The sequence below is a fragment of the Vombatus ursinus genome, unplaced genomic scaffold, assembly GCF_900497805.2.
Source record: "Vombatus ursinus unplaced genomic scaffold, bare-nosed wombat genome assembly UNPS02005459.1, whole genome shotgun sequence".
Lineage (NCBI taxonomy): Eukaryota > Metazoa > Chordata > Mammalia > Diprotodontia > Vombatidae > Vombatus > Vombatus ursinus.
In genome coordinates, this window is record NW_020945237.1 from 1,488,012 (window position 1) to 1,508,030 (window position 20,019).

A 20,019-nucleotide genomic window follows, 5' to 3' on the forward strand; every position below is an offset into this window, starting at 1 on the left:
GCTTTAAACAGTAAATTATTACTCATACTAGACATTCATATACATGAAGTAGTTTGTCATTTTAAGGCAGAAGCATAATAAATGTGAAAATCAAAATGGAGTGTCTATATTTTTAAAATAAACCAAAATAAGACATTTATGTCTCAGCAAATACAAACAGGACTCCAATTTTAAAGATGAGATTGAATCATTTACTTTAATGTTCAAAGGACATACAAATATGAAACAGAGACATTAATAAAAGTCATCAATTTAAATAACTTAAGTGATCTTTTTTGGAAAAGGTAAGATGTTGATTTCAAGATCTATTGTCTTCTATATTCTTCTTCTTTGTTTTAACGGACGACTTTTACATGTATCTTCCAGCTTGTCCTCTGAAGGTGTTGGTTGGGAAGAACTTACCTAGTTAAAAAAAAAAACCACAAAGAATTGTTTTCTTCCCGCTTCTTTTTATTTGGCACACATGTTAATGAAGTTCTAGGGGGAAGTACAGCAAACACAACTTCACTCCATCCTCTTTACCAAACACTTTAGGGGAAGCTGAGTGGAGTTCAAAGAATAGAAATAGGATAGCAGAGGAACACTGTTGGCCCACAAAGAGATGGAACACATTTCCTTGGAAAGTTTCAGCTATTTTAATTCTGTCCTTTCCGGTGTAAGGATAATACTTCTCGGGAAAAACAAGCCAAATGATTCTAAAGTTTTTAAGAGGTGGAGGTAAAGAGGGAGATTATTCCAAGCCTGGGGTACAGCCTGTGCAAAGGTGTGGAGGTAAGAGATAAAGTGTTGGGTACAAGGAATCAATCACAAGCAGGTCAATGTGGCTAGAACACAGAATATGTGAAGGGAGTAACATGAAATGTCTGTAGAGATAGCTTGATCCCTTGATCCCATGACACCACTACTAGACCTAAAAGAAAGAGGAAAAGGACCCATATACACAAAGGTCTTCTCTGTAGAGGCAAAGAACTGGACATATGAATGTAATGGGAGACTACTATAGCCTAGGGAATGATGAAGATGGGATAGCTCCATAGAAACCTGGGATGACTTGAAGGAACTGAAAGAGAGTGATGTGAGCGAAGATAGGATCAATGCAATGACCACAGGATTCCAGAGGACCTGGATGGATGAAGCATGCTGTCCACCTCCTGAAAGGTGATCAACTCGGGGGCACATGGAGACATGTTCTGTTTGGATGTGGCCAGAGAGGAAATTTGTTTTGTTTGACTACACATCCTTATTAGAAGGGTCTCAGTTTTTCTTTTTCAAGGGTTGAGGGGAGATAGGGAAAAAAAAAAGATTTGTTAACTGAAAAAAACCAAGTTAAATTTTTAAAAATAAAAGATAGTTTGGAACTAGATCTTAACTTCACATGCCAAGAAGTGAATGGAAATCCACAGATGCTTCTTGAATGAGGGGAGTGACACCAGTACACAGACCTGTCCTTTAGGATTATCAGATCAACAGCTGATAGATTGAAGATGGGAGAGGCTGGAGGCAAGGACACCAATCAGAAGGCTATTTCAATAATTCTGGAGGGAAGTGATAGCCATGTAAGTGAAGAAAAGGGATGGAGACAAGGTCTTGTAGATTTTACCTGCACAACACGTAGCAAGTCATTGGCTATGAGACGGTTAAGAATGACTCTGAGGTTGTGAACCCAGATGACTAGAAGGACAGTGTTTCGACAGCAACAGAGAAATTAAGATGAAAGTAAGGACTCGGGGGAAAAGAAAAGGAGTTTTATTTTGAACATGCTCAGTCTGAGATATCCATGGTTTCAGGTGGAGATGTCTAGGGCTAGACAGAGTTCTAGTCATGTGCATAGTGATGACAGCTGACTCCATGGGAGGCAAAAAGCAAGACAGAGCGAGAGGAAATTTCAAGTCATCGTATCCTGAACAAACTCATTAGCTTTCCGAAAAGCCCACCTCTTCCACACTTCACCTTGCCTGTCAACAGTACCACCATTCTTCTAGTCATCTTGGATTCTTCACTCTTTCTTATGCCAAGTCCTGTTAATTCTACCTCTGCAACAAGTCTTGTATTTGTCCCCTTCTCCCCATTCCTGTAGCTATAGCCCTGCTCAGGCCCTTATCACCCCTTGACTGAACCATTGCCAAAGCCCCTTAGTTGTCTTCTCTGCCTCAAATCTCCCTCTTCTCCAATCCATCCTTCACAGTTGCCAAGGTAACATCTCTACATCTTTGCACTTGGCCGTCCCCATGCCCTCCTTGGTCTCTCGATCCCTAGCTTTCTTCAAAGGTCACCTCAAGCATTATTTTCAACATAAGGTGGTTCTGGATCTCTTCAGCTGCTAGGGGCCCTCCTTCCCACCCCCAGTTAACTTTATATTTATTTTTACTTATAGCTGCACACTTTCGTTTCTTCTAGTAGAATGTCAACTTCTTGCAGCCAGGGGTTACTTCACTGCCTTCATCTCCCCAGTGCCCAGTGGAGTACCTGGAACATAGTAAATGCTTAAGGCCTGTTAATTGAAAGGAGGGGGTCCAAGAGAAAGAAAGGGAGCCTTGGGATTTACACCTTCAGCAAGGAAGATAGAGAAGTAAGCAGTCTGACATATAAGAAGCACAAACAAGAAGAAACCATGTTGCTAGTGATCACAATAATATCACAAATAGTGTATCCATAAGAAAGAAGTGGTCAGTTTCAAAGTCTGCAAAAGAAGTCAAGAAAGACTAGGATTGCGAAAAGACCAAGAGATCATTGGTGACCTTGAAATTTAGAAAATTTAGGTAGTTTCAAAAGTCAGATTGCAAGGGGATGAAAATGAGTAGGAGGTAAAGTACTGCAGGCAAAAAATAGAGCTGTTTCCAGGAGTTTGGCTCTGAAAGTGCAGGGAAAAGATGATGGTGTGAGGGGAAGGTAGGGATTAGGAGAAGGTTTTTTAAGGATGGGGGAAATATGGTGATTCTTATAGACAGCAGGGAAGAAACCAATGGATAAGTAGTTCAAACAAAACAAAATGGAAGTTTTATCATCCATACTCGTTTTTAACCTATGCCAACATTGGCTAAGATCTACAGAGATCACCTACCCAATCTAACCTTAATGCTTAAAAAGAATCAAAGGGTTAAATGTGAAAGAATTCTAAAATCTACAAGTGGACCTACAGGCCCAGTCCTTAGAGACAGGTTCCTTATAGGGTTTCTTCTCCCCCTTTCAAGAAGAGGCTAGAATCAACATACAAGTTAAAACAAAACAAAAAAACTGAATTTTGAGGTAAAACAATTTCTTAAAATGTTCTTTAAGTTTATTAAGCTAAATAGTAAAATAATCACTCCAATGCTTTTAAAACAAGGATTGACAGAAAAGCAAAAATGTTTCAGTCTTATATTGAACTATTTTGTTAACAATCAATATGGTTTGAAGGGAAAACCATAAATGTAAAAAGTGAATAATATAGCTTATTAAAAGCCCCAGATAATGCTCTTTTGAGTTGCTTTTAAGGTTTAACAAATGAAATATTCTTTCAAAGTAGCTTTCAAAAATGTACATACCTCCTTAAGTTTATTCCGGATTAAATTAGCTGACATATTTAAAGACTCATCCTCCATATCCACTTTGGGGATTTCTGGTAGCTGTGGCCCAATAATAACTTCATTATTTCTTGGGCTTGTTTCGAGAAAAGTTCCAAGTTTACGGTCTTCTTCTCTTCTCCGCTTTCGCTCTTGCAGCTGAGTTGTTCGAGGCATGAATCTAGCAATCCCATTATTAGAAGGAATAATCCTTGGTGGTCCCAGATAGTCTAATGAAGTTTTAGGCATTTCTATCTCTATACTCTGAATCAAAGAGTTATTCTGGTTACAACCTGATGTGGTTTTGTTACAGTTTCTGTCGTGCTGAGGGGAGATCAATGTTCCCTCTAAGAGCTCTCCTGATTGGCAGGCTACATAGTTGGATGAGACATGATGTGGAGTTGAATTCTGAGAGTTAGGATGACAATTCCATGGATTCTCAGTACCAGCATTTGAAGGGGTTGCACAAAATTCAGATGTCTTTGATTCAAAGTCATTTCTGCGATCTTTTGTAACTGTATATTCTGTATACGGTTTTTTCTTCGTCAGTGGTTGGACTTTATCTTCTAAAACGTTAAAAGAAAAAAATCAGAAAGTTAATTTATTATTTTAGTCATTTTGAAAAACATGCAATATGTGATTTTTATGAAATGCAAGAAAATGTGAACAGATGAGCTTTCCCATAGATACGTCCTCATGGTTTAGCACATATTCCCCCTTAATTCATAAATTTGATGGAAAGGAAGTAGCCGAGCAAATTGCTCCAGGAAGATATGAGGAGGGAAAGGCTACTTTCAACTAGGGAAGGCTTCATGGAATTGGTGGCATTTGACTGGGCCTTGAAGGAAGAAAAGGATTTTGTCAATCAAGGGTGAGCAAAGTATGAGCAGATGCAGAGAAGCTGGGAAATGCAGAAACAGATCTAGGAACAGCAAGTATTTCAATTTGGCTAGAACACAGAATAAACGAAGAAGAAGAGTGTGAAATAAGGACATATTTCAGAGGGCATGAAATTCCAGCCTAAAGAATTTGCAATTTTAAAAACAGAATAGGCCTGTGTACCAGGCAGATTATTTTAGCTATTATATGAAGGATGGATTAGAAGGCAAAGAAACTGAAGGCAGGAAACCAGTTCAGAAGTTTTTATAACAGTCCAGGTGAGAGGAAAGAGGAAGAGGAAGTTGCAGGATGTGTTGTGGAGGTAAGACTCGGGCAACTGACTGGGTGTGAAGAAAAGAGACGAGCCAAAGATGATTCCTAGAAATACAGTATGTGGGAAACACAGACCCTGCTTCTGGCTGCTCTTGTCAGGATGCAGGCCATCCTGATCACTCAGACACCCAGGATCCTACTCTAAAGCAGCTGGGGAGGTCAAACAAGAACACCAGGCAGGGCATCTGCTAACGCAGCTAGCTGCCAGGCAAAGGTGGACATGCTTTCCAAATCCGCAGGGATTGGCACCCACTGACTCAAACTATTATAAAAAGTAAAAATGAGATCATCATTTGCAAACCTTTAACCCCAGTTGTTCTTGCTATATATCGTCGCCTCTCCTGTAGTTTCTCTCTGGTTTCTGGTACTGTTTCAAATTCTGGAGCATAGCACACATGAAGCAAACCACCAAAAAAACTCCGCTCATCCAATTTTCGTTTAGCTATCCTAAAGAGGAATGAGAGGGTAGAGTGTATTAATCCAGATTCCCCAAAACTGGCAACACAACCAAGTAGCTTAAAATTCACTAACAAAAGCAAACTTTTGAGATTCTCAAATTCTATAGTTTCCGAATGATCCTTATATTAAACATGCTTGCTCCTAAATGAAGATGAACCTGTGGGTTGACCTAGGATCAATCACTGATGTTGGGAAAGATTGCAGGTAAAAGGAAAAGGGAATGCCAGAGGATGAACTCAATAGATAGTATCATGGAAGCAATGAACGTGAGCTTGGAGAGACTTCAGGAGATAATGGAGGAGAGAAGGGCCTGCTAACCAGCAGAGCTAAGTGACCCACAATACCCACTTGGAACATATCATTTTAAATTCAACACACATTTATTAAGTCCTTACTACTGCCCTAGGCACTGGGGACAGATCGAAAGTAAAAAAACTAAACAGTGGGCAGTGGGGGAACATAGTGTATATGCAGAAAATATAAAATGTATACAAAATATCACATTAACCACCAGGGGGATCCAGAAAGGCTTTGTTTAAGAGGTAGTACCTGAGGCGAATCTTGAAAGAAACCAGGAATCTGAAGAAACAGAGCAGAAGAGGGCATGCCAGACACGGCAGACTACGAAGGTGAAAGACGGAACAATGAACAAGACAGTGTGCATGAAGGCCCCTGGGAGGAGTGCGGTATAATGGAAATCTGGGCTTTGGAGTCAGAGGACCTGGGGGCAAGTCCTCCGTACTACCTCTGCTGAGTCATTTTAGTGATGTCCAGTTCTCTCTGACTCCACCTGGAGTTTTCTCGGCAAAGATACCGCAGTAGTTTTACCATTTCCTTCACCAACTTATTTTACAGATGAGGAAACTGACGCTAACAGGGTAAGTGGCTTGCCCAGGGTCACATAGCTAGTGAGTGTCTGAGGTCATATTTGAACTTCGGTCCTCCTGACTCCAAGGCCAGCACTTTATCCATTGCACCACCTAGCTACCTCTGTATCCTTGTACAAATCTCTTAATCTCTCAGAGATATAATTTCCTATTCTTAAAATTATAGAACCTGGTCAGGTAGCTTCTGAGCTGCCTTCCAACTCTAAATTTATGATCCTATGATAGAGAGGGGTAATATGAGTAAGACCAGAAGTAGATGGGACTTCCAGGTCCTCAAATAACAGGATGAAGATTCTATGTTTTAAGGAAGAGCTAACTTTTAAAATTATTAATAACTGGAAAATATAATATATAAAAATACATTAAGAAAATGGGAAGGATATCTTAAAAAATTATTAAGCACCTTCCCTTTACCCATCACTGTGGGGGATGAACAAGTAGTAGAAAAACGAGCTCCAGATCTCAAGAAGCTTACAATATATCTGGACAATCAATCAATGAATATTAAGTATCTACTTTGTGCCAGGCACTGTGCTAAGTGTTGAGGCAAAGTATGTATATGAAATAAGTAGATTATACAAGGTAGCATAAAGTTTTAGAATGTGTGAGAAAGATTCTCAGTGCTACTGGGAATCAGAAGAGAAAGCTTACTGTGGGTTGAAACAGGGGAGAGCTTTGTGGAGGAAACAAATCTTAAACTGGACCTACAAGCAGAGGATTTTGGTGTAATCTAGGTGTGAATAAAGCTAAGTCTTGGGCTAGGGTGGTAATAATGAGAAAGAACGCTGACGGGCATCCACATTACCTTGCACTTTGTAACTTTTGGAATTTAATTAGATACACTTCTGTAAATTCTTCTGCTGGATACTCATCTAGAGCATTATACTGTTCAATAGCACCAAATAACGCAAACTGTTCGATCAGCTCCTTCATAACTCCCACTGCAGGAACTCCTTGAATGATTAAGTACCGAGATTCCAAATTGACTGTATAAACCTAAAGGAAATACAGATATATTCATGTTTTTCCTGTTTTCTTAAATAGCTCTGCCCTTATATTTATCACAGAATCTCTGAGTTAGAAGGGAACTCAGGGGCCATCTGGTTCAACCCATACCAAAGTAGGAATCTCCTCAATGGCACCTCTGATGCATGATCTGCCAATCACTTTTAAAGACCTATAGTTATGGGGAACTCACTTACTTTTCTGAGGCAAATCATTTCACTTTAGGACATGGCTGTAAGGAAAATTCTCCTTACATGGAACTAAGATCTGCCTCACTCTTACTTCTACCCTTTGTTCCTAGTTCTGCCCTTTGGGGTCAGCAAAATTCCTCCTCTAAATTGCAGCAGGCCTTGAAGCAGCAGAAAACAGCTACCGTATTGCTCCTGCCCCTCCCCCTCCCCCTCTCAATCTTCTGTTTTTCAGGCTTTGGTTTCTTCAGTCAATCCTTACATGACATAAGGTACAGTTCCTTCACTATCCCACTCACATTCCTTTGGACACAGTTCAATTTATCTTTGTCATGTGGTACCTAAAATTCTCACAATAATGTCTAACAAGGCCAGAGTCCAGCCTTGAAAGTAATTTACCAATTACTATGCTTTGAACAACCACTGAATAACAAATCTCTTCTACAAAGTGTTTTAAAATGTACTTAACTCACTGACCCTGTGATGTATGTAAGAACAAACAAGCATTAACATATATAATCATGATGCTTTAGTACTCATCTGGCACAAATCTAAGCAGGCTATTTAAAATCAAATGAGATAAGATAAAATTCTTATTATTGTCAGTCTTTTGATCAGTCAACTGCTTCACCTCACAGAAGAGGAAACTGAGACCCAACAAAGGTCTTGCCTCACATAGCTAGGATAACGACTCTCCTAAGACAGAGTAAGCTCAGACACCCTGCTTTCCAGTGTGATGTTCTTCTGTTACAGCAGAAGGTCTTATAACAAAAGCAGGCTCCACTCTATTCGTTTAACACAAAGGTTCTTAGCCTATGACTTCCCGAAATAGGTTTTGGTGGTTTGTGAACTTGGGTGGGAAAAAAACTTGCATCTTTATTTTTTTTCCCACTAACTTGTAATTGAAATTTAGCATTTCCTTTGATCATGAATGTAGGCAACAAAAATATTATTCTGAAAAGGGCTCCAGGGGGCAGCTAGGTGGTGCAGTGGATACAGCACTAGCCCTCGAGCCAGGAGGACCTGAGTTCAAATCCAGTCTCAGACACCTAACACTCACTAGCTGTGTGACCCTGGACAAGTCACTTAACCCCACTGCCTAGCCAAAAAAAAAAAAAAAAAAAAAAGGAGGGAGGGCTCCAAAGGCTTCACCTGATTGCTTAAAGGGCCCATTACACAAAAATGTTTAAGAACTTCTGGTTTTCACTTACTAGCTGTGTGACCCTGGGCAAGTCACTTAACCCCAGTTGCCTAAAACAAAAAAAAAACCAAAAAAAAAAAAGAACGTCTGGTTTAACAGGAATAAACCTGCAAACGCTTGTCTTGAGACTGCAGGATTACAATAGGGATTGTGAGTTATCTGTGAATTTCAATTACCCATGTTATACTAGGCTCAAGATAATTTCCTTCATTTAAAAGGCTGAATCCATAGTTCAATTTGAGCCCTTGAGAAGAAAGCACTATGTAAATCTAAAACATGAATAAATACAATCTGTAGGTTTTCTCCAAAACAAAACTTTATTGATATATTTTGCTTTTATAACACCTACATTTTCCAACATATCCCTTGTTCTTTTTCCTCTTTGGGAGCATCTCATATGATACAGAACAAGAAGAGTTTAGTAAACCTAACCATCACATTGAAAAAGCAGGACACTATATGTAGTGTTCTACATCCCCTCTGCAAAGAAGGGTATGGTCTCTCTTTTTTGGGGCTAAGCTCAGTTATTATAATTTCTAGTATTTAGTTTATAGGATGTTCTTTCCATTTATTAATGTTGGAGTCAATCGGTATGTCTTCCCAGTTCTGCTTACTTCACTCTGCCTCTGTTCACATCTTCCCATGCCTCTCTGTAGTCATTCATGTTTTACAGCGTAGTAACAGTCCATTACATTTATGCAACACAATTTGTTTGCCTATTCCCCAATCAATGATAGGTCTGCTTTGTTTCTAGCAATCTGAGATTTTCAACATACTAATGGACTTTGGATCTTTTGGCATAGTAGAAGGGGAAGTATCTCCAAAGAGTTTATCTTTACACACCTGTTCTTCACACATCTCCTTGGACTGTGTTTGCTTTCCTTTAGAAAGCAGTGAGAGGATCTGAGCATCATTGAAAAATGGTGCTGAGGGGCAGCTAGGTGGCGCAGTGGATAGAACACTGGCCCTGAAGTCAGGAAGACCTGAGTTCAAATCCAACCTCAGACCAAACACTTGTCACTTACTACCTGTGTGACCCTAGGCAAGTCACTTAACCCCAATTGCCTTTAAAAAAAAAAGTAAGAAAGAAAGAAGAAAAATGGTGCTGAGAAGAAAAAAACTAATAATGTTCTCCCTTCTCATCTGTGCCTCCTAACTTCAAGTCTCGGCTAAATCTCACTTTCTACGGGAAGCCTTTCTTGATCCTTAATTCTAGTGTCTTCCCTCTGAGATACCTCCAATTTATCCAGTAGGATTGTACACATTTGTTTGTATGTTTTCACTGCCAATAAACTGAACTTCCTTAAAACAGGGACTATTCTTTTTACCTTTCCTTGTATCCTCAGTGCTGAGCACAGTGCCTGGCACATAGTAGGCTTAATGTAAATGTTTAGTGACTGACCAGACAGCTCTGTTCAAGTATTTAAGGAGCTGTCATATAAAAGGGTTAGATTTGTTCTGTTTGGCCCACGGGGGGGGGGGGGGGAAGCAGAATCAATGGGTGGGAGTTGCAAAATTAGGCTTGATACTTCCTAACAACTGGAGCGGCTTGCCCGAGGTAGATGGGGGTTTTCAGGAAAAAGGCAGATGGCCACCAGTTGGGTGTGTTATAGTGGGGATTCCTTCCTGGAGAGGCTGGACCGTTGGCCGGCGAGGTCCCGTCCAACTCTGAAATTGTCATTCTCGAAGGGGGGGTGTTTGTAACCTGGCTTCGAATCCCGACAAGGCCACTTCCTAGCAGTGGTACCTTGTGAACAATCCCTCTGGAGTTCTCTGGGACTCAATTTCCTCACCCACAAAGCGGGCATAACAGCGCTGACGCCTGCCCTCCCCTCTCCGGGCTGCGAGGATGAGCGAACCCACCAAGTTAGGGAGGTTCGCTGGGGCGGAATCTCTGAGCTCGACTCCCGGCTGGCGAGTGCGGCCGGGGCAGACTCCTCCGGGCCGGCTTCCTCTTTCACACCCCGGGCACCGCAGCCGAACACAGCAGCCCCGCTGTCTGCCCATCGAGCCACTACCTAAGCCTTTCAGGGCGCTCTTGGCCGGGAGAAAGCTGGGTGCCCGAGGGGGCGCGTCTAAGCCGCCCGGCTTCGCTCTCACCTTAACGGCGCGGGGCCTGCGCCCCTCCCGATACTTGGCCCGCGAGTCACAAACAGCCCGTTGCGCATGGTGAGGGTAATAGCCACCCAGCTGCCCTCCGCCGTCCGCCATCCTTTCCGACTCGGTCCTCCTTCCAAGTCAGCTGTTTCCGCTTGGTCGCAATCCCTCTCATCCAATCAAAGAGCGCGGCAGGCAGCAACGTCCTGGGATTGGCTCGAGTGCCGATGACGCTAGTTGACGCATGCGGAGGGGAGGGAGAGAGAGAGAAGGCACCGTCTTCTGGCGGCGCGATAACGAGGCTCGGTGGTCCCGCCCCCTCGCGACGCTCGGGAGACGAGCCTGCCCGGGTAGCTGTTGTCAATCGATCCTCTCGGCGCTCGACGCCTCCTGCCTGGCGCCCATCGGCGCTCGGCCCCGTCAGTCTCTGGCTCGCTCGCTCCCTCGCTCGCTCGCTCGCTAGCGATGTGGGGCAGTGGCCGCCTCGAGGGCTCCGGGGCTGGAGGGGTCGCGGCCGTCACCGTCGCCTTCTCCCACGCCCGCGACTGCTTCCTCCACCTGCCGCGGGCGCTCGCGGCCCAGCTGCACCTCCAGCAGGTAACGCGCTCCTTCGGTCTCCAGGTTGCCCCCCTCCCCCGCTGCCGCCGCCGCGGCCGCGGGGCCTGACGGGAAGGGCCCCCCCGAGGCTGGGCGGCTCGGCCTGAACCGTTGGAGCCTCCTGAGGCGCGAAATTAGGGTTAGGAATGACCCGGGTGCCCATCCCGCCCCCGGCTGTGGTGAGGCCTGGGGCCGGCCTGTCAAGGCCGCTCTTGGTGGTTTTCTGCCCTCATTAGTATTCCGGGCGTCCGTCCGAGGGTGTGGCGCTGGAGGGGCGCGTCCCGAAAGCCCGCGACCCGGCCGAGCACCTTTCCTCCCCTGCGGAGGGGGCGTTCGGCTTCCAAGGTCACTCCCAGGCGCTCGGGGGCCCTCCTCGAGGCCCCCTTTCCGGACGACGCGGCCGTCCCTTTCCCGGAGTCCGTGCCCTTTGGGGGCTTAGTGCTCCCTGCGGTCCCTGCGCTGTGCTAGTGACAGGTTCCGCGCAGCCAGCCCGCCCTGCCGGGGCATCCGTGGGAGCCTCTTGGAGGGGCCTTTCAGGCTTGCTCCTTTTTTCCTCCTTTGGCCTACACCTGCCTTGCGTGGGTATGGGGAGCCCTTCGTGTGCCAATTCTCTGCTCAGATGCAGCTTGGCAGCGGGCCTGTACTTAGAGCAGGGAGAGGTTGTCAGTAAGGTTTGCGGAGTGCCTTACAAATATCTCCTTTGACATTCTCGACCACCCCGGGGGGCAGGTATTAGTATTAGTATTATTATTAGTATTATTATCTGTATTTTGAGGAAACTGCAGCCGACAGATTAAATCACTTGTCCAGGGTCACGGCTTTAAGAGTCTAACTAGTGTCTTCCAGACCCTAGGTCCAGCTCTCTCTACTGCACCACCTGGTTATTTCTAAACAAAGCAGTGCTTTCTGAACATTGGAAAAATATGTTTTGGTAACTGTATTTCAATATAAATGGTTTCCTTTGTAATCCTGTATGTATTGTGTATTTAAAACTATATTTAATGTATTATTATATTTATTATGTTTGTTAAATTTATTCTTCATGACCCCATTTGAGGTTTTCTTGGCAAAGATACTGGAGTGGTTTGCCATTTCCTTCTTCAACTCATTTAACAGAGGAGGAAACTGAGGAGAACAGGCTTCAGTGACTTGCCCAGGGTCACACAGCTAATGTCTGAAGCCAGATTTGAACTCCTGAAGATGTCTTTCTATGCCACCTAGCTGCCCATATTTATGTTGTAAAATCCTATATTTAATATAAATTTACATTCTTGTATTTATAATAAATTTGTGTTTATAATTAACTCACATTTATGTATTATACTATATAAATGTATAACTATAATATAATACATTTATAATCTATTTAGTGCTTACTGGTTGTGCTCCCAAATAATGTCATGAAGTAGGGAACCTTCACTTTAATCATCCTCTTCAGTTAATTCCTGCCATTCCTGACTGGTTAAACCCTTTGTTTTGAAAATACATATATATCAGTGTTGATCAAATAAAAACTCTATCAGTCACGTCTCAAAGTCTCCATTTGAAGAATGACAATACTAATGTAAGTTTTCATGTAAAGAAAGTAGAATTGGCTGTGTAGGGAAGTAGTAGATTCCCTCTCATTATGATTCTTCAGATAAATCCCTTATTGGGGCTATTGTAGAGAGGGATTTCTGTATAGGTCTTGGTTAGACTAAATGGCTTCAATGGTTTCTTCCAGCTCTGAAATTCTGTGATTTTGTCATTTAAAAACACCTGAAAACTACTATGAAGATGCAAATACACTGGCAGAATAAATGTGCTCCTTAGGACAGATGGGAGTATTGACTTAGGAATCTGTTAAGGTACCTTCTAGCCTTGGAATTAGGGTGGAAGTGGTGAATTAGATTAAAATAGAAAGGGGAAAAAAGCAACAAAGAAAAGGAAAAAACCTAGAGCTATCCTATGTGAGGCCTTAGCATTCAGCAAATTCATTCACTTCAGTCTGCACATTTGAATGTTGCTTATTTATAGTGAAGCACTGTGGAAGATACAAAGATGAAGATAACAGTTTTTGCCCTCAAATAGCCTATAGCAGGGGTTCTGAAACTTTTTAGTCTCAGGATCTCTTTATAGTATTTTTGTTTGTTTGAGGACAGACGAGTTCTTGCCGTTTTATTATATCATATGTGTGAGTATGTGTATATATACATACATAGAAGATCTGTTTTATGTACGATAATGCTTCTCTCAAACATTTCTGCCAAGGTAATCTGTAACAATGACTCTTTCCCCCAGACCCAGCTCAGGTGCAGTTAAATGCTAAATGAGAGTCGCCCCTTCCAAAGAAAGTCATTCTGGACTTCCATCTTTTGAGTCCTTCTTGGGAAAAGACACAGCTCACAAAATTCACAGTCTCCAGCTACAGCAGGCCTTGAGGGGAGGGACGTATGCAGCAATAAGCCCAAAGACAGAGAACAGAAGCTGGGCACTTCTGAAGATGGATTAGATTAGAATTAAAATTTCTATGAGAATAGGACATTGTGCGTGATTATCACTTGGCTCTTTTATTGGGGAACAAGAGCTTCCCTTTTTCATCCACTTGGATCTGTAATTTCATAACATTCCCACCAATCCAGTGCCAGCGTTTTTTGGATTTCTTGTCAAAGGATCTTACATTTCTAGGATTCTTGTAACGGCCAACCACCTTCTTGTGGTACAGTCGAGTTGGAGCCGAGAGCTCCCAGGAGCGACCACCTAGTGCCCAGGCACATCATCGAGGCCACCTGCCTCAACCCTGCCAGTTTGTCCGGCACCGCTGCCATGTTGTGTCTCTCTTTATAGTTTTAAAAAATATTGAGAACTCCTCCCTAAGAGCTTTTGTTTACATTGGTTATATCTATATTTGCCATATCAGAAAATAAAATGTCAATATTATTATGAAAATAGTTTTGACCTCATACGTTGGTGAACTTAGTTTTTTTGGAATTGGTTTTAGAGACTCCAGTCCTAGACCACACTTTGAGAACCACTGGCCTATTGTATGAGCTGGAACTAGTAGATTGTAAGCTTTTTAGAAGTAATCTTTGAGTTATATACAGGGTGTCCCAAAAGTCTTAGTTCAGTTTTAAGCTTCAGTAACTTAAAGCTTTTAATCTTTCATAGCGTAAATCTGCATTAAGATCTAAATCTTCATTAAGACTTTTGGGGCAATGCCCTGTATTTTCTTCGTATCCCTAGCACATTGCCTTCAAATTCTGTTTTCATGGATTTCCAATCAGAATAGTTAGGAACCATTGCTAGAGGCACTTTGAGGGCAAAGACTGTAATAGTCATCTTAGTGTCTTTCACAGTGCCTCAGAATAAATAAGCTTACAAAAAATGTTGAATTTCCTGAGTCTGTACTGATGTAGAAGGAGAAACACTACCCCCCACCCCACCCCCCAAAAAAAATTCTGAGTGCTTGCAGGAAATATACTGGAGATAAGATTGCCATTATCACCAAATTTCAAGTACAGAGCTCACCTTGCATTTTACCAAAAGCATTATATAAAACTTGAGTGTGGTACATAATCATGCTCAGGATCACAACTTAAGCCTCACTAGTACTCCCAGCAGCAGCAGAAATAGCCTCCCTTTGGGTTCTCACAAATGCTGAAGGAGACTGCTAGTAATCCGTGCTGGTTACTGGTGCCCCAAGGTATGAGAGACATTTCTCCTATTTATAAGCTTCTAGTAGTGGCCTACATCCCTGCTGCAGGCAAAGGCAACTTGGAACAACGTGAAAAGCACTTGATTTAGAGTCAGAGAACCTGGGTTCAACTCTTGCCTCTGCCTCTTAGTACCTGTGTGACTTTAATGGCTTAGGCTTAGGTGATGCAGTGGATAGTGTTGGGCCTAGGTTCAGGAAGACCTGAGTTCAACTATGTTCTTAGACCCATTACACTTAGGGATCTCCAGAAGTCATAGTCCACATAGTCAGTAAGCATATATTAAACACTATGTGTCAGGCACTGAGCTAATGCCTTCAGGGAGCTCACTTTCTAGTGGAGACAGTATGGAGGTAGAGGTGATGAAGTAGATAGCATTATGGGCATGGAGTACAACCATTAAAGCATATAATCAGGAGATGGAATGTTCAGAAAGCAATAAGCAGGTTGGTGTCACTGGATCGTAAATTCTGTGGAGGGTAATAAAGTGTAAGAAGATTGGAAAAGTAGGAAAGAAACTGGTTGTGAAGGACTTTAAAAACCAAATAGAAGAGTTTGTATTTGATTACAAAAGTAATAGGATTAGCCTCTGGAGTTTATTGAGTATATGTGAGGGTGTGGAAGGGTGGAAGGTGTTGGAGGAGGGAGGTCTGTGGTGATGTGATCTGTTCTTCACTTAAGATAAATCACTTCAGCAAGTGAGTGTAGGATGGACTAGAGTGGAGAGAGATTAGAACTGGGGAGACCAGCCAGAAGGTGATTGCTTCAGTCTAGGTGGGAGGTAATGAAGATTTGCACCAGAGTGGTGACTGTAAGAGTGGAGAAAAGAAGACATAGAAGAAAAATACTGCATAAGGAGAAATGATAGGACTCAAAAACAGATTGGAGAAGTTCCTTTCCATAATGGACTTTTGCTTTTTCTTGAAGTTTGGGTTCATCATTCCACTTAAAGATAATGACGCTGGGCCTGCTGTTCTCAATTAAGCTTCTGCAGAGAATAAGGAAAGGGGGAAAATGAGAGTAAGTCAACTTTGAAAAGCACAACTTTCCAAGTTTGTTTCACATTCTGAAATTCTCTCCTTCTTTGGATTTCCTTTTATCATTGTTATACCTTACATTGTTGTGTGGTAGAATCTTATTCACTTTCCATTCATCATTCCAACTTTTCTCTTGAAAATACTTTCTTCCTGGATGACAAGTATGCTGGGGCATGTTGGAGAAGAAAGTCTAAAGAGTCAACAGAGCTGAGAGAGGAATGAAGGTGTGAACAGGGAAGAAAGGAAGGGAAAAGTTGAAATAGAAATCTGAACTGAAGAGAGTGCTTTCGAGGGAAAGGTCGGAATAAAACCCCAAGCCAAAAACTTGAATATTTTAAGTCTGAAAAGTAAAACAAATCAGAGTAGATGAATATCATTTTTACAAGAAATTATCTGTGATTATTTAGAAAAATCTAAATTGATAATGATTTAAATCTATGCAGTATTTAAGTGTAAAATTGATATTTATGCTGCCCATAGGTAATCAAAATATCCTTCAAGATTTGATCTGATAGGACAAGAAAGGAAAGATACCTAGTTTTTGTGTCTGTTTATTGATACTCATGAATAAAACTGTGACTAATATTAAACCTGTCTGAGTCAATTATTAAAAAACCCCTTGTCCCAAGCTGCAATTATGTGAATACTTAGAAAAGTTCATACTAGGGGGAGCCAGGATGGCAGAATATAGGCCAGGTTCCAGGTGAGCTCTCCCAACATTCCCCTCCAAACAAATTTAAAATAACTCCTTAAGTGAAATTTTGAAGCAGCAGAGCCAACAAAGGATAGAGAGAGACATTTTTCCAGCCTTACACAACTTAAGAGGTCCACGGGAGAGATCTGTATTACTGGGGTGAGCATCAGCCTGTACAGTCAGCAGGAGCACCATTACTGGGCCCTGGAGATGACTGCCACAGCCTCAGCAGCAGCTTCAGGAGCTCTCAGCCCAGAGATAGTAAGGGGTCAGACAATTGGTCAGAACGACTTTACAGAGGGCCCTTTGCTGGTACTGGATACAGCTGTCACTGATTGGGAACTCAGCTGACCATAAGCAGCACCAGGTGGAGAGGAGCACTTGTGATTGGTCACAAAGGAGCAGAGACCTTGGTCACAGTTCCAGGGCCAAGAGGAACACTAGCATTTGAGGCTTCAGGGGAGCAGGGGTTCTTCCTGGGTTAAGATCATAACACAGACCAGAAGAGCAGTTACCACACCCACATAACACCATCTTGGAAACACAAAAACTTACAGATCCCCAGCCTACCCCGCTCCCAAAACTAATTCTGGAAACAGTAGCACAAAAAAGCCTGAAGCTTGGAACAGTGCCTCCTTACCACCAGGTGAGCAGAGCCCAACTTTACCATGAAGTATAAAGTCAAGAAATAGGCTGGAAAAATGAACTTTAAAAAAAAAAAACAAACACAACCATAAAAAGCTACCTCTGTGGCAGGGAAGAGATTATCCTAGCCCTCAAGGTACATGAGCTAGGCAATCTAAGACATAAACTTAGAAGAAGACAACAATATGAAAAGAGGTACAAGCAAAGCCTTAAAGAAAAATGCTGATTGGACCCAAGACCAGCAAAAATCCTTGAAGAGTTAAAGAAAGAGATAAGTGTGGTAGAGGAAAAATTGGGTAAAGAAATTAAAATGATGCAAGAAAATGATAAGAGAACAGCTTGGTAAAGAAGGCATCAAAAAATACTGAAGAAAATAACACCTTAAAAAACAGAATTGGCCTAATGGTTAAAGAGGCACAAAAATTCACTGAAGAAAAGAACTCCTTTAAAATCAGAACAGGCCAGATGGAAATGGAGGCACAAAAATTCACTGAAGAAAAGAATTCCTTAAACATTAGAATAGGGTGAGTGGAATGTAATGACTCCATGAGACTTCAAGAAATGATAAAATAAAGTCATAAGAATGGGAAAAAAATAGAAGAAAATGTGAAATGTCCCATTGGAAAAATAGCTGACCTAGGAAACAGATCAAAGAGAGATAATTTAAGAATTGTTGTACTACTTGAAAGTCTTGATCAAAAAAAGAGCCTAGACATCATATTTCAAGAAATTATCAAGGAAAACTGCCCTGATATTCTAGAACCAGAGGGTAAAATAGAAGTTGAAAGAATTCACCAACCACCTCCTGAAAGAGATCATAAAATGAGAACTCCCAGGAAATCATAGCCAAATTCCGGAGCTCCCAGGTCAAACAGAAAATATTGCAAACAGCCAGAAAGAAAGAATTCAAATATCTTGGAGCCACAGTCAGGCTAACACAAGATTTAGCAGCTTCCATGTTAAAGGATCAGAGGGCTTGGACTATTATATTCCAGAATTACAACCAAGAATACTTACCCAGCAAAACTGAATATAAGCCTTCAGGGGAAAAAATGTATATTTAATGAAATAGAAGACTTTCAAGTATTCCTAATGAAAAGACTGGAGCTGAATAAAAAATTTGGCATTCAAACATAAAACTCAAGAGAAGCATAATGTAAACATGAAAAAGTAATCATAAGGGACTCAGTGAAGATAAACTGTTTACATTCCTATCTGGGAAGATGATACATGTAACTCCTAAGAGAACTTTATCACTATTAGGGCAGTTGGAAGAGTCTACATAGACTGGGAGTTGTTTATTTGGGGATGATTTCCCAAAAAAGAAATGTAGAGATGAGAAAGAGAGATGCACTGGGATAAGGGGAGAGAAGGAGAAGGAGAAGGGGGACATTTTTCTCACAGGTATGTAAGGAAGAGATTTTATAGTGGAGAGGGAAAGTGGGGGTGGCAGTCAGGCAATGCTAGAACCTCATCTCATCAGAACTGGTTCAAAGAGGGAAGAAAAAATATAAATGTATGTATATGTGTATACACACACACACTCAGATGAGTATAGAAATTTTTCTTACCCAATAGGGAACAGGAGAAGGGAATAAGAGATATGAGGGAGGGGGAAATGATTTAAGGACGGCAGTGGTCAGAAGCAGAACTGACTTTCTAGGAGGGAAAGGATAAAAAGAATGAAATAGGATCGAGGGAAATACACTGTTAATAATCACCACTGTGAATGGGAGTGGAGTGAACTAACCTATCAAATGGGAGCAGCAGAATGAATGGATCAAAAACCAGAATCCAGCAATGTGTTTTGTACAAGAAACATACTTGAAACACAAAGACGTGCACAGAGTTAAAAGAAGAGTCTGGAGAATAAATCTGTTATGCTTCAAGGTTACACACTTGCTTGATAAAGGATTTCAGGCATCCCTCAAAAAATGTGGAGGAAAACATCCTTTGAATATAGAGGAAATCCTTTAGCAGGCCTGCTTTAAACAGCAGTAAGTTATCCTAGTTGTGTGGGGTCCTGCCCAAGATTGACGAGCACGTACCTTGAGGGCTCAGACAATCTCTTCAGTCATATCTTTCTGAGCTGACTCTACAGAGGCTGGGTCTTAAATGAGGAAATAAAGGAGAAAAGCCTGGATCCTAATTTAACAACTGATTATTAATATAATAATAAAATAATTTCTGTCAAGAACAATCTTGAACTGTGCCCAGAGGAGTATAAAACTGCAAACCCTTTGATCTAGCAATACTACTCCTAGTTCTAGATCCCAAAGAGATCAAAGGAAAAGGACTTTTTGTTGAGTCTTTTCAGTCATGTCTGACTTTTGGGGCTTTCTTGGCAAAGATACTGGAGTGGTTTGACATTCCTTCTCCAGCTTATTGGACAAATGAGGAAACTGAGGCAAAAAGGGTTTAGTGACTTGCCCAGGGTCACATAGCTAGTAAGTGTCTGCAATTAGATTTGAACTCAGAAAGGTGAGTCTTCCTGACTCCGGGCCTGGCACTCTACCCACTAAGCCATCTAGCTGCCTCACGAAAAGGACTTAATTGTACGAAAATATAGCAGGTCTTTTTGTGGTGGTGAAGAATTGGAAACTGAGTAGATGGTCATCATTTGGGGAATGGCTGAACAAATTGTAGCATTGGTTGGTCGGTGGTTATCCTTCATTCTGGAAGAGGACCAAAATGACATCACTTATGTTAGAGTCAAGTTACAGTGGCTGATCAGACCAGTATGAGCTCAGAATGCTGTACCAC

At 41.8% G+C, this 20,019-nt stretch overlaps 2 protein-coding genes across 2 annotated transcripts in view; one reads left to right on the forward strand and one right to left on the reverse strand.

Moving 5' to 3' along the window:
• Positions 1–195: 195 nt before the first annotated feature.
• On the reverse strand, positions 196–10,869 carry RBM48 (RNA binding motif protein 48). The gene is made up of 5 exons (XM_027847877.1): positions 10,595–10,869; positions 6,906–7,096; positions 5,056–5,201; positions 3,525–4,108; positions 196–402 (listed from the first exon to the last, which is right to left on the reverse strand). The coding sequence occupies exons 1-5, from the start codon at positions 10,703–10,705 to the stop codon at positions 316–318; spliced, it is 1,119 nt and encodes a 372-aa protein (XP_027703678.1). The 5' UTR covers positions 10,706–10,869; the 3' UTR covers positions 196–315.
• Positions 10,870–11,056: 187 nt separating this feature from the next.
• PEX1 (peroxisomal biogenesis factor 1) overlaps positions 11,057–20,019 on the forward strand; it is a 44,133-nt gene continuing 35,170 nt past the window's right edge. Inside the window, exon 1 of the mRNA XM_027847852.1 lies at positions 11,057–11,188. Within this exon, the coding sequence (XP_027703653.1) occupies positions 11,057–11,188 (132 nt within the window). The remainder of the gene's footprint in view (positions 11,189–20,019) is intronic.

Bases quoted from the DNA above. Each gene is read 5' to 3' on its own strand.
- RBM48 (XM_027847877.1), bottom strand. From the start codon at position 10,705: ATGGCGGACGGCGGAGGGCAGCTGGGTGGCTATTACCCTCACCATGCG. The intron at 7,097-10,594 runs GTGAGAGCGAAG...TATTTCCTTTAG, and splicing joins GCAGGCCCCGCGCCGTTAAG to GTTTATACAGTCAATTTGGA. The intron at 5,202-6,905 runs GTAATGTGGATG...ATTCCTCTTTAG, and splicing joins CAAAAGTTACAAAGTGCAAG to GATAGCTAAACGAAAATTGG.